This window comes from Pelobates fuscus, chromosome 4 (assembly GCF_036172605.1).
Source record: "Pelobates fuscus isolate aPelFus1 chromosome 4, aPelFus1.pri, whole genome shotgun sequence".
In the NCBI taxonomy this organism is placed as follows: domain Eukaryota; kingdom Metazoa; phylum Chordata; class Amphibia; order Anura; family Pelobatidae; genus Pelobates; species Pelobates fuscus.
The window spans coordinates 207,013,519-207,028,856 of NC_086320.1; the positions used below are offsets into that span (position 1 = coordinate 207,013,519).

Genomic DNA, 15,338 nt, shown 5'->3' on the forward strand with positions numbered 1-15,338 from the left:
CCGTATAGAATTGTTCATTTCTTTATTATTTGTAAAAGTTGGAAATAGGAACCAACTTTGAATTGATACAAAGACCGCAACCATAACCACATTTACAGTTTGTTTTCTTGATGCCACTTCCTAACCTCCTTTTTATCGTCTGTAAAATGTCTCAATTGTTTAATAAACTTTTATTAAACACAAAAAATATTGTCAATGAAAGAATGGAACCAGCGCTATTAGAATAGCATATACATCACAGTGTTAATAGACTTTAATGAAGGACATGTAATAGGTAATGTAGAGACGTTTCGCCTATTCCCTATGCCCTGCATTAAACTCTACTGGCATTGTGATGTATATGCTATTCTAGAAGCACTGCTCCCATTCTTTCATTTTGTGTTTAAAGGAACATTATAGTGTCATGAATACAACAGTGTATTTCTGACACTATAGTTCTAATAGCGCCACTTAGGCTTTTCCCAGCACAGCACAGGTCTCCTTGCGGCTGTCTCCTCCTATCAGCCACATTTCTTTGGGGAACGTTCAGTATCTCCATGCAGAACATGGAGATGCTGAACATCAGTGTTGCACATTGTGCAGCACTGACCCAATAAGCACCTGTAGTGGCTGTCTGAGTGATTGTCACTAGAGGAGACCTAGGCAGTAATGTAAACACTGCCTTTTCTCTGAAAATAGAGTGTTTACACTAAAAAAAAACTGCAGTGCTAGGCCATAGACTCCAGAATAGCTACATTAAGCTGTAGTTATTCGGGTGACTATAGTGTCCCTTCAAAAGTTTAAAAGGACGCTATAGGCACCCAGACCACTTTATCTCATTAAAATGTTCTGGGTGCAGTGTCCATGTCTGTTTAACCCAGAAACTGCAAAACTGCAAGAATTACATTGCTGGATCAGCTCAATATCTAGTGTTACTTCATTAAGTTTAACTCTGTTTGCATGAGGACGTCTAGTGTCTTGAAAATCCACATAGGTAAGCATTAATTAAATTTACTAATGACCGGGGGAGGACGGGTGTCAGTATTATGTTCTTTTAAAGAATGTTGGATTCATTTTAAATTGTTTCATAAAGGGCACAATAAACAATAAACATGTACAATGACATGTATCAGAGGAGCCCAGGCAAAGTGTCTGTTTTGGTTCTTTGATCCTTAACAGTTTTCAAAGACTGTATTTTCCCAATTATTTGCACCTCTCATAATTGTCTTGCCCTTTCCTTCCTGCAGCTTAGCACTCTTCATAACTTCATTGCAGTACACCATGCACACACTCACTCAAACCAACAATTCACCGCAACACTAATTCCCCTTTAGTCTCCTCACTTCTTCCCTTTTCTCTCAATATATGCTTTCTCTTTCCCTTCATTTTAGCATTCATATCATCATAGCATTTACCCACTTCTCAGCATGCATCTCCGATTCTCCTCCTGATTCCCCATACCACTTGCTTTTTCTTAACTAAACCAGGAATTCTCTGAGTCACATGTTGGACAAAATATGAAAACAGGAAACAAAATTGTCACACGTACTCACTCACTTTGCAACATCGACTAAAATGTGTTTTATTGATTAGAACTCCAATCTCATTTTCACCGATCTCACCAGTCTCCTACTATTCAAACCGATTGATCTAAATGCCTTTAATTTCCCTGTGGCCTTCGGTAATGTTACCTCTGTTCCATTTTCTTGCATTTTTAATATGTCCGGCCTTTATAGAGCCCTGTTAATTCATGCCTTCATGTTGCATTGACAGGCATTTTGCAAGTTTTTATAGTTCAGCTGACAAAAGACTGCTTTCATCAGCTCTACATAGTCTTTACTCTGTTATTATGAACTGTGAGGCAAAATGTAGAGTTGCTCATAAAGGTACTAGACCATTGCAAATTAATGTAATAATTGGAATTTACTGTGTTTATACCTCAGACATATACAAGGAAACATGGCTGACAGTAAGAGTCATTTTTTAAGGGAGATTTTGTTTTGTACTTTTCAGAATTTATAGCATGTTGAGCATGAACAGAAATATTTACTAGGAGTCAGCGTTTGTTTACAAATCCACTTACATAAAAATTTGTTATTGTTGTTTTTTATGATTAGCAATACGTGCTATACATTATTCCAATGGTATTTGGCAAAGATGACTTTATCTTTCGTTACAAAGAATCTTAAAAAAAATGAGTTTCTTAATAGAGATATGCAATTTTTCATATATTTTAACATTATGCTATTTGCATAATAATATATGCATGACCAGTATACTTACAATGTACTAGGTCTTACTGCGCAAGTAGCAATGCGTATGTGTAGTTGTGTGTTTGTATACTGTCTAAATGAGTGTGTGTACAGCAGTGTTTAATTGTCTGTGTGTGCATACGTGTATGCATACTGGGTCTGAATGTGTGTGTCACTCTGTGTATACTGTGAGTGTCTGTGTGGCAGTATGAGTCTCTGTGTGTCTTCTTTCGGTTGGTGTTATTGTCCCAAACAGCCTCAAATACCAGCAGTGTCAATAAAATACTGGCCACGTGCCAACCCATTTATAGAAAGGGCTGAACAGAATGGAATTAGATATTGTCTTCACAGAACCATTAGGTTAAAAACACTAGCTATTTTCTTTGCCAAATACCTAAAAGAGGACTGGGAATTAGGATCAGAGCTTTAAATAACTTGTGGCTTGTGTCTCAATCCTTCCACATCACTTTTTATACATGCTAACTTACCTTCCTCAATCATTAACCACAAGAAACACAGAATTGGTAGCAGGCAGCATCCAGCTTTATTTAAACAGATATATGCAACCTATATGTTAAATGTTGATCCAATATATAGCTATTCCCAATAAGAGTTTGCTTTCAGCATACTGCTGGCTGTGACTCACTGAACCCAACAAGGGCAATGTTGTTGTTCACACACTCACCAGAAATCAGTGTTAGCTCTGACAAATTTAAAACAAACAAACAAACAAACAAACCACAAAGACAATGACGATTGAGGGAACACCAACAAAAACATCTGTAACAGAAGTATAAGTGGGCAGTTTCACAGGGAAAGGCTGTGGAGTCGTGACACAGATTAGTAAGGATGTTATTACTCCTCCTCCCCAGGTGTACAAGCTGCCATAAAATAGCAACTTGATGGTCATGAAGCATTGTAACAGAGTCATGCTCCCCCTATGGGTTTGGAGTGTGCTCTTTAATAATCAACACCTGTAACAGATGTTTCTGTAATGTCATGTTCAATAGAAGAGTTGTCGTTGTAGAACTCTTTGCTTATTAGTACTCTACAGCTTCCGTACACTGTAATCAGCCATGTTGTAACACGTGGTTGATTGATAAAGTTTGACTGCACTTTAGTGTTACACCGCTATCATATTAATACCTAATAAAACATTAATGTTAACTAATGTTTTTCACATTAATTTAGCAAATAATGATATGCCCGAAGGCGCTTTTTGAATTGAGAGATCCTGAAATAAAACAGACACCTTTAGGAGGAGCGAGGATTTTGGTGCAGCTATCCTTAATGCTGGCCTATTTGGTTTGTGCTCATTGCTCCCATTTAATGGTACAGGTAGGGTGTTATAGTGGGTTTGATATAAAGGGACACTGGAAGCACTTTTACTGATAGCATTGATTATAGTGCCAGATGGATCATGGATCCTATTCATAGTTTGAAAAAAAAATCTGACATATATTACATGTATATATTATCAGCCCTAATTTATAGCTTCCTGCAATTCACCTTCCTGTGGCATAAAAGCTCCCTATGATCTGCACAAACCTAAGAAGCATGTGTTTGCATTGTGTGCAAGCCTGGGGATTGTTGATACGTTAGTATGGAAAGTAGCTGGATAGGTGGTGAATAAAGCAAAGGAGTAGTGGTGATGGTCCTCTGATGTCAGATCTGATGTGGCATATTTAAATTCATGTTTATAAGGGGCACTAGGTAATCAGAATGATGCAGGCATTTGTTCACACAAGGCCTTCCTTTAGAGACCATGTAATAATTTTTTAGATAAGTAACAATGAATATGGATGTGCTATTGCTTTGGAATAATATGTTATTATAAAGCAGCTTTTATTTATTCCTTAGTATTTGCAATTATCAGACTTAAGTAAATGAGGTGTCAAATCATCAAAAATCTGTTAGATTGTGTAACAGTCTTCTAACTAGTGCGAGACTCAATTAACAAGTATTCATTACTTCATGCAAACCAATGTCTTATCATTCCTGCATTATGATTACAGTCAATCATAGATTTGGTTCTAGATTCATACTTTCCATTATAATGTACATGTAAGGGCTTGTAAACAGTGCTCCTTGTGATGTGGGCAAGCCTGTGAATCCATGATACACAGTGCTAATAAAAATCCCCTTTCTCATTCCATAATGAACTTTCTCTTGAACCAGGTTTATTAATGCATTTACATTCACCCATAAATATGTGTTTACATATACTTTACTTTATATGGAAATCAGATCTCCAGGGAAAAAAGCTATTAAACATTCAACACTTTGCTGGAACAGAACCTCAATGTATTATTTAAATAAACCTTTACCTAACTACAGACACGACAAGTCTTAATGGTCTGAAATTGGAGTGGGTAGGGCCATGACACAACTAGCTTCTCGAATGACCTGTACTCCCCTAAAGAGAGTGTTCCATCTCCAGAATGACATGTTGCCTGGTTAGGCATCCATTCAGAGCTACCTATATGCTGAGTGTTGCTGAAGCACTGCTCAACTACTAGCATATGGATTTATAGAGTTTCTCCAAGCATCATAACCACATAGCCTGCTGCAATGACTTGCCCTCTTACCTGGGTCCAGCCGGGCACCTCGCCCAATGAATGACCCTCGCCCAATGAATGACATTGCGTTAGTCAGCCTGGAACTCTCATTCTGCTGGTGCTGTTGGAGGTGGTGTTACTTAGTTTTGGGAACCACTGCCTTGCCTTATTAGGGAAACCAATCCCAACTCTTCTCTGTGGACATTCATGACTTGGAATGAGTGGTATATGCATAGATTTCAGTTTATCTCAATTACTCCTTGAAACCTCTGTTTGCTTTGCCATTGTAATTCAGACTGTCATTTACTAAAAGCAAGTCATCTCCCGAGTATGGCCCATGCTCTCAACTGTCAGCATTATTCATACCAGCTATATTTATTAATATTCGAAGTCTGAGCCTGGCAAGAGGCTGCAGAGAGCACATTATGTAAACATCACTATTGACAACAGCCATACCAAGGATTTCTGAGCCTTTTGTAAAACATCAAACAAATCCTTTTCTGCTTTGTGGAGCCAGCACAATTAGTTTTCATTTTTTTTCCCCCTGGACCGATTAAAGTTAGACATTAGCAGATAATTTTGAGTTTCAATAATCAGGTAAAAAGCAACTCAAAAACTAAAATAATATGAAGAATCTCAAAATCTGACCTCCAGCCTTGTCGCAAACACAGACAGGTTAATTTACTAGCTGCTGGGAAAGACGGAGTATCTCATAAAGCAAGTTCCACTCAGAGGACACAAAATATGTCCCTGACATTTACTAGCACACACTGCAAACTGACTTTAAAGTGTAATGTAGAACGTTGAATGTTTGCTGTATTTCAGTGTGCGGAGTTTTTACTATGCCAGTTGTACACTTGGCCTAAGTGGTTAATTATAGCTGAATACAACATGACTTTTTAAAAAGATCATAATGTTCATAATGATTTATAACTGGTCATGTAAAATGCAATTATATAAAATAAACAAAAACCAGGTCATATAGTACAGTAATGGAGCATGCATTCTTGTTAGCAAGAACAATTTCTCATTCATTCATTAAAGCGATACAGTAAATTGCAAAACGAGAAGTGTGGAGGTAGAATTATCAACAAACAGGACCATCTAAAGTTGGGACAAAAGCTATTATTGCCAAGATATAAAACATATGTTATAAATGAATATATGTTATAATCAAACTCTGACTAACTAAATCTTATCGCATGCTAATTAGAATTCCCATGCATAATAAAATAATATAATATATATTTGTTTAAATAATCAAGTGGAAAAAGAAAGCATGTGTGATAACCCCACGAGTCAGATTCCCACACTCTCCTGAGCAAGGGGTACCAGATCAGATAGGCACATAAATCCCCATGGCCATGAGGGCTCCCATGACTGCTGACCCGGACCAAAACTCCCACCACCCGTTGCCCAATAAATACACAACACCTTTTGTATGGGTAAGGGCAACGGCCACAGCTTTATTAACAAAATTCACATAAATCACCAGCGTCCACAACCTGTCAGCTGTTGGGGGATTACCAACAGACAGCTCTATCAAATGAATCCCACGAGTCCGATGCAGCCTGCCCCCGCCATCAGCTCTCAGCAGGCTGCGACTCCCCAAGCCGCTTGGGCACTTTCCTCCGAACCTCTTCGCTGGCCAGGACTACCGCGAGCTGTGACAAAACAAAGAAAACAACAGCACACAACCAAAACAACACCATCATAAACACTTTTTGGGTGGGCGGGCGGGAAGCTAGTAGCACTACACCTCTGCCCGGGGAACTGGTGAGTACCCTCCCATTTTTCCCCATTTTTATGCCCCCCATGTGCCACAATGTATCCCCTATAACCCAACCCCTTATCCCTGCCAGCAGTCATGTCCTCCCTTCCTTAAGATTTCCAGGGAGGTACTTGACTGCTGACCCGGACCAAAACTCCCACCACCCGTTGCCCAATAAATACACAACACCTTTTGTATGGGTAAGGGCAACGGCCACAGCTTTATTAACAAAATTCACATAAATCACCAGCGTCCACAACCTGTCAGCTGTTGGGGGATTACCAACAGACAGCTCTATCAAATGAATCCCACGAGTCCGATGCAGCCTGCCCCCGCCATCAGCTCTCAGCAGGCTGCGACTCCCCAAGCCGCTTGGGCACTTTCCTCCGAACCTCTTCGCTGGCCAGGACTACCGCCACCGCGGTTCCTCCCTACCTGCTCCCCTGGAAGGAACCGCGCCCCCCGCAGCCAGCGCCTCCTCAATACCCGCCTGCAGACCCGCATTCAGGATATCTAACCCTATGAGGGAGAGGTGAACCCCATCCTTTCGCATCAGGTTGGAATTGACCCCTTCCAACTCCCTGTGCCTAATTACAAAACCGCCCAGCCGGCGGACAAACTTACCAATGGCCACGTTCAGCTTCCGCCTACTACGCTCAACACCCTTGGCATGAGGCAGCGAACGCCAACACGGCCTGGACACTATGTCCGACCAAATAAGGGTCAAATCGGGGAACAGAGCCATACACCTAGCCAGATCGTGTCTAATCGCATGCAGGAGGTCCACTGACCTACTGCGCCCTAGGTCATTTCCCCCTGCATGAAGCACCAGAGTCACTGGCCCGGACACGTACCTCCGAAGGGATACGCATTCGGCATACAGCTGCTGCCACAACATACCCCTAATACCCCTCCACCTTACCCTGGCCATCTCATAGGAAACCCCCAAATTTCTCCCGTAGGGCCGCTCCTCAGCTCGCCGCGCTGCCCAATATACGTAGGAATGTCCCAGAATCCAAATGCAGCGGGGCCGAGGACCTACGGAGAAAATGCATTATAGTAAATGAGGTCTGACATAGGACCTATAGCGCCGTGAACCCCATCTACCCAAGCGCTGAATCGCTGCGTCTGAGAAACCCCACAAACTAGCCTGGGTGGCCGCCCCTATACGGAAAGAGTGAGCAGAGTAATGACGAGGATCCACCCCGCATGCCACCAAGGCAGCACGGAACCTGGCTGAGAATTGATAACGAGTGAGGGGGGACCCATCCCTATGCATCAAAAAGGAGAGACACCCCATCGGCCTAATCTGCAAATAGGCTGAGCAAAGACGGACTGGACAGAACCTGCCGCCCGTAGCCCCGATCCGTACCCACGAACCCCTACCTACCTGGTCCGTCTTGGAACGACTTATGAAAACGTCTACGGAGTCCTCGGACCACCGGATATCCGACAACAGCAGAGGCCCAACCGACCTACGGTTGCGAGCAACCAACTCACCCACTCTAAGTGCTCCAAAAAAACAAAAAGAAAACGCAACCCGAAATAAAGCGGCTTCGTAATCTGAGAAACAAACGGCCTCCAGAGCCCCATGAATCCGTCCCAGCAAGTCAGCAGACACCGGGCGGCGGCGGTCTGGGACCCTCCGAAGTCTCCAACCCCGGATAACTCGCTGAATTCCGAACCACCGAGAAACATCTTGCCAACCCATAAACCTGCACAGAAAGGACAGGGCGGTTAATGCCTTCTCGGCCGCCGAGCAAGACTTACCCTGCGCCAACATAGACTCCAACATTATTAAAGTCGCCTCCAATCGCCCGGACTCCGACCCCAACACCAGGCTCTGCGAAAATGAGGAGAGCCATGTCCGCCAGACGGCTTGATATGCCTTCCAGGAAGAGTCAGCTAAGGAGTCCGACACCAAGCCTCTCAATCCTCCAAATCGATCTCCCATAAGGAAACCGGGCATCGGATACCCACTGCCTCCGCGGCTGGAGCCGACTCCCGAAAACGGTCCCACTGAAACCGAGAAAGAGAGTCAGCTACCACGTTATGAACACCCGGAACATGACAAGCTTTTATCCAAACATTAAACTTTAATGAAAGAAGTACCAACCGTCGCAGGAGCGCAAGAACAGGAGGGGAACTGGCGGTTGAACGATTAATCACATGGACAACACTCATGTTGTCCGTGTGAAAAACCACTGTCCGGTTGCCTAGATCCTCCCCCCAGAGCTCCAAAGATACCACGATGGGAAACAGCTCTAAAAACGTCAGGTTGCGCATAACATCCAAGCCCAGCCAGTGCGCCGGCCATGCCTCTGCGCACCACTGACCCTGAAAGTATGCCCCAAACCCCACGGAACTGGACGCATCCGTGAAAAGGTTCAACTCTGCGTTAGACGCCGCCTCCAGCAACCAACAGGAGCGTCCATTGTATCGCTCCAAAAAGGAGCTCCACACCTGGAGGTCCGCGCGCAGCAGCCTCGTGACTCGGATAAAATGAAAAGGCTCCCGAACCCCTACCGTGGACAGAGAAAGGCGCCTGCAGAACGCACGTCCCATGGGAAGAACTCGGCACGCGAAAGCCAAGTGCCCCAGGAGCACCTGCATTTGTCGCAACTGAACCTTCCTCGCCCCACGAACCAGGTCAATCAGCCTCAAGAGGACCGACAACTTTTCATCTGGCAGCCGGAAAACCATACCGACAGAGTCGATCTCAATCCCCAAAAACGACAGGACCTGAACCGGACCCACCGTCTTAGCCTCCGCGACGGGGACCCCGAAGTATCCCATGACTGCCCTAAATGTGTTTAACAGCCGCTCACACTCACCCGAACCCGGAGGGCCAACGAAAAGAAAATCATCCAAGTAATGAGTAACCGATTCCAGACCCGCCTCCTGCCTCGTTACCCAATCCAGAAAACAGGAAAACATTTCAAAATAAAAACAAGAAATAGAACAACCCATGGGTAAACACATGTCGTAGTAAAAAACCCCTTGAAAAAAACATCCTAATAGGTGAAAACAGGAGGGATGAACTGGCAAAAGACGGAAAGCTGACGCTATGTCAGACTTCGCCAACAAAGCACCGGGACCGGCCCGGCGAACCAACTGCAAAGCCCTATCAAACGAGGCATATCGCACTCGACAAATGTCCTTGCCAATGGCATCATTTACCGATTGACCGGACGGATAGGACAGGTGTTGGATCAACCGAAAGGAACCTGGGTCCTTTTTGGGAACCAAGCCCAGAGGGGAAACACGTAAGTTAGGAAAGGGAGGCGCAAGAAATGGGCCAGCCATGCGACCCGCCTGCACCTCAACCTGCAATTTTTCCTGTAAAATATCTTCCTTGCCCTTAACCGAGCGGAGATTGTCCGCAAACAGAGGCGAGGAAGAGGGAACAAAAGGGATCCAGAAACCTACCTGAAACCCGTCAAACAATGTCTGCGCATCGCGACCCCTATGATACCGGGCGAGCCACGGGCGCATCCTTCGGGCGTCCACCGGCGTCCTCTCCCCTAGATATGTCGTCTCGAGATGGACCCTTTCCAGACCCTGGCTTCCCCTTCCTGAAGCAGCGCACAGCTGGGTGAGCTCCCCCGCAGTGTGCACATTCATGGCGGAACCTACAGGAGCTGAACCAGCGGCAGTGGCTCTCGTTAAAGAGCCAACATACGCCTTTTCTTTGCCCCGCAGAGGAGCCGGAGGTCCCTCCGGCAGGCCCGGGAAAGGGGGATGGTCTACTGGGAGTCATAATTAACAGCCAGAGACTGCCATCCTGAACGCCGAAATCCATCCCCGGGCACACCGCCAATTTTTGTCGGAATTGCTGGTCATACCGATACCAGCATTGACCGCCATAGATTTTATACGCTCCCCAAATTAGGTCCAAATACCCAAACAGGGCAGGAGCCTTATCTGGGAAACGGCGCACCAGGATACTGGCAAATATGTTAAACCCTTGCAACCAATTGCCAAAGGTTCTGGGTATCTGCTTACCTTTTTCCGCCTCTGGAACCTCTCCACGGCGCGGTCTGTCCACGGAATCCTTGTCAGGAGAGACCAAGGACAGCAGATCCACATACTCACCTCTACATATTTTGTCTTGCGTGTCCATAGGGACATGCAAACCTAACGGTGCAAGATCACATCCCACCGAACCCGCACGAAAAGCCCCAGAAGGCTGACCCCTAGGGGTTTGTGAACCTCCCTGCACCTGAACCTCAGCCTGCCCTGGGAATCCCTGTACCCCAGTAAGGTGTGAAGGAAAACTGGCCACTAGGGTCCTAAGCAGGCGCAAACACTCACTAGACTGATCTTGGGCCCCAGTCCCTGGCACGCTAGCGCAATGCAACCACTCACCGGACCGCTGGGGAACTGCTGGCACCGAAACCTCCTCTGCTTCCGAATCAGAATCAGACCAAGACCTCCTGGGGACATCTGCAGCAGGACCTGAGCTGTGCTCCAGGTGAAATTCGCCGAAACCGGCTGCCTCAGGGTGATGGGGGTTGCTTCCGGCTGTCTGTGCGGTCCTGATGTCTCCTCTCCTCCCTGCCGACCGTCCTCTGCGTCCGGCGCCCTGTGAACTCCGTGTTCCGGACAGGGCGCCGACGTTACGTGTAATTTCCGGGTCCCGTGCGCCGCCGGGGCGCGTCACTTCCGGTTGCGCCTGGTGATGACGTCCGGCGCCTTGACGCACGCCGACGCGTGCACTCACTTCCGGTGACCTCTCTCTTCCCGCCGTTGGGACCGGAAGAGACGGCGGGCTACGAGATCTTCCCGCCACGCCGCCATCTTGTCCACCAACGATGATGGCCTCCACCGATCTCCGACCAGCTCTCACCGGGGAAGACCTCGCGGTGCCGATCCGCTCACCCCGCTGACGACCTCTTCTTGTGGATACCGGACTGGGGGACAGGCGCGTAGGAGGCTTTGAACGCCTGGCTCTCCTACCGCCATCAGCCTGGAGCGAAGTCCCTGAAGCAGCAGCAGGAGCCGGGCGGTTATCCACCCCGGCTAACACCTCCTGCAACGCACCGGAGCCATGGGATTCAAGGTACGCCTGTAATAAGGCTACCACATCGTCCTTGGAAACAGCTGCAGCCATTCTCCCGATGCCAGATGAGGGAAAGATAAGTAAACAGAAGCAGAGGATAAGTATTCCAAACTCCTGTAAATTTTTTTTTTTTTTTTTGGTAAAATTCGTGTAATAATTTTTTTTTTTTTTTTTTTTGTAAACAGTTCCAGGGGAAGCTAGTAGCACTACACCTCTGCCCGGGGAACTGGTCTTGCCAGTTGTACACTTGGCCTAAGTGGTTAATTATAGCTGAATACAACATGACTTTTTAAAAAGATCATAATGTTCATAATGATTTATAACTGGTCATGTAAAATGCAATTATATAAAATAAACAAAAACCAGGTCATATAGTACAGTAATGGAGCATGCATTCTTGTTAGCAAGAACAATTTCTCATTCATTCATTAAAGCGATACAGTAAATTGCAAAACGAGAAGTGTGGAGGTAGAATTATCAACAAACAGGACCATCTAAAGTTGGGACAAAAGCTATTATTGCCAAGATATAAAACATATGTTATAAATGAATATATGTTATAATCAAACTCTGACTAACTAAATCTTATCGCATGCTAATTAGAATTCCCATGCACAATAAAATAATATAATATATATTTGTTTAAATAATCAAGTGGAAAAAGAAAGCATGTGTGATAACCCCACGAGTCAGATTCCCACACTCTCCTGAGCAAGGGGTACCAGATCAGATAGGCACATAAATCCCCATGGCCATGAGGGCTCCCAGGAACCCAGCATCAAAGAATAATACAAAAAGAAAACAGAAGAATAACTTTTAAACTGGAACCCCCCACCAGCCAAACACAAAAGGGAGACATAATGAGGCTATGTAGGCTTTCTGATACACCCCTGGTACAGTGATTGTCAGCAACATGATAAACCATTGGCATGTCTCCAAGCACCCGCTTAAAGGGTCTGCAAGTCCCTCTAGGCCTCTCTAGTGTAGGTGCACCCACACTGTGGGCCTCTGGTAATCCAGAGTTGGTAGCAGCCCCTATTTAAAGCCCCAGATGGTCAGACTCTAGAAAATGAGCCCCATAATTGAGAGAAACACACACAGAATTATCCTTTTGTGTATGTTGTTTGTTCTCTATAGGCAACAAAAAAAAATTGTATTCAACATATTTCTATGAAGAATAAATCAATATTTTTTTATGTTTACCTATAAATAGTAACGCAAAGAACACTGATGTGAACATTTGGAAACTGGATGAATACATATACAAAATATTATGTGCTTAAGCTTTTATTTCTGTATATCGATAGGTAAATGTCTGTACGTGAACAATTGTATTTATTTTAAACGTGGCCTTTTAAAAGCATGTTTTAAATTCCCCCCCCCCCCCCCCCCAGTATTATACAATGTAGTATTGATGCTGTGAGCCTACGCCCACAGCATCATTAAACTGCTACAAAAAAAGATATTGTTAAAAAGTAAGTTGTTACTAGAAGGGTAGGGGGTTAGGGTTTGAGTTGCTATTATCGGTTTGGCGTAGCCTTTAATGGATTTTTGATTAATGGTGTGTAGGGTTGTTAGGAGATACTTGTGGTTAGGCATTAATGATGGGCTTTGGGTTAGGGTATGGTATTCAGCCATTCTTGTGTTGTTAGTGGGTCCCAGGCACCCATACTCCAGCTTTATTGAAATATAAGTAGAATTTTCAATATTTTAACAGTCATTCTGTCTAGAAGGAAATGCATTTCAAATGGTATTTTATAATCAGTCACTAAAGAGATTATGAAGGATAGGTGTTTTATTATAATTCTAATCATCATTTCTATCTTTGTCCCAAAGGTGTGTATGTAATATAGACTGCAGTGGACATAATTATAACTTTGTGTGCGCCTCCGATGGAAATTCCTATTCCAACCCATGCCTTGTGCGGGAGGCATCATGCCTCAAACAAGAACAGATTGATGTTAAACATTTGGGGAGCTGTACAGGTTTGTACTTACATTTGTTATTATTATTATCATCAAACCATTGTAAAGGTTTTTCTATGTCATACGAAATCCTTAGATTAAAAAAAAAAACATGTTTTGCATCCTCTGATGTTATATGCTAGTATGGAAAATAGGTAGGGAAAAAAAGAAACTGGTGAAGAGAAATGGTAAACTATACAAATGAAAAAGATATAGGATTATTCACAAAAAAGTAAGAATCTAAGGCGAATTTAAAGTGAATTTCAAATTTAAGATAAAAATATTGCCTAACTGGAAAAATTCAAAGTCAACTATGTTTCAGTTCATCTATTCTGGATTTAAAGGGAGACTATAGTTACCAAAACAACGTTAGCTTAATGAAGCAGTTTTTGTGTATATTTCATGCATCTGAAGTCTCACTGCTCTATGCACTGCCATTTAGGAGTTAAATCACTTTTGTTTCTGTTTATGCATGTCCAACCACATCTCCCTTGGCTGTAACTGACACAGCCTGCATGAAAACAAAATGGTTTCATTTTAAATCAGATGTAACATCTTAAAGTTTGTGTCTCCTGTTCTGTAAATTAAACTTTAATTAAATACAGGAGACTCCTGTAGGGTCTATTAAGCTATTAATAGAGCAGGTGATAAAAAAAAAACCAAATCTAAATTACACATAATTTGCAATGAAGGAAGTGTAAACATTAGATGACTCTTTACAGGAAGTATTTAGGACATATGTGTAAGTCACATGTAGGGAGGTTTGACTAGAGCTCCATAAACAAAGTGATTTAACTCCAATATATCCGAGAATTGAGCAGTGAGACTGCAGGAGCATGATCTATTCACAAAAACTGCTTCATTAAGACAAGTTGTTTTGGTGACTATAGTGTCCCTTTAACCCCTTAAGGACCAAACTTCTGGAATAAAAGGGAATCATGACGTGTCAGACACGTCATGTGTCCTTAAGGGGTTAAAATCACTTTGATTTCTCACTTTAGTGATTAACCCTAATCACTAGATAAGATAGATGATAGATAAGGGAAAGAGAGAAATGGAGAAACAGGTCAAAACTGAGAGACAGATATTTGTGGAACAGAGACTGTGACAGATGGTAAAAAATAATATGGTGGAAAGAAAATGGTATTTAGGGGTACCGGAAGAGGGAGGAGAAAACTGAATTTTTGCATTTATAGGTAAATTCTTTAATGGATCTGGCCTGCTTGTGTCAGTGGCTATAATATACAGCTTATAAAATATGTAATTTTGTTGTTTAAAAGTGCTATGATTCAATATTTTATCAACGTGTTATAAACTGACCATCTAATTTTTTTCTATTGTATTACAACTAATTCATATTTGCTGTTATAAAATTACTGTTATGTACTGTTATTTCAAAAAATACTATTTGGAAAGGAAGGTCCCTATTTTGAGCTCACATTCATCTGTCCATCTTTTCTAGGAGCTCCATATTCTTGGTGTGTCAGTGTGTATAACAGAGCTTTACAGAAATAATACTCATTGTGTCTTTAATGTTAGGGCATGCTGTGCCATCCTACAACAGAAGGGCTTTAATGTCATTAGGGTGGCATAGCATGCCCCTAAGAGACATTGCTGAACACAAATATGAGTGTTTTAAAACAGTAAAATTAATCATTTTGACGATATTATAAGTGAAAGTGCAGTTTTGTGTGAAAAATGCAAAATAAAATATGAACAATAACTTTGGCACTGGGTTTTTGGCTAGGTGGC

At 43.4% G+C, this 15,338-nt stretch overlaps 1 protein-coding gene across 1 annotated transcript in view; it reads left to right on the forward strand.

The window, feature by feature from the left end:
- The window catches only part of TMEFF1 (transmembrane protein with EGF like and two follistatin like domains 1), a 188,256-nt gene that overhangs the window by 150,867 nt on the left and 22,051 nt on the right, over positions 1-15,338 (forward strand). The window contains exon 6 of the mRNA XM_063451867.1: positions 13,459-13,607. Coding sequence (XP_063307937.1) covers positions 13,459-13,607 — 149 coding nt within the window. The remainder of the gene's footprint in view (positions 1-13,458; positions 13,608-15,338) is intronic.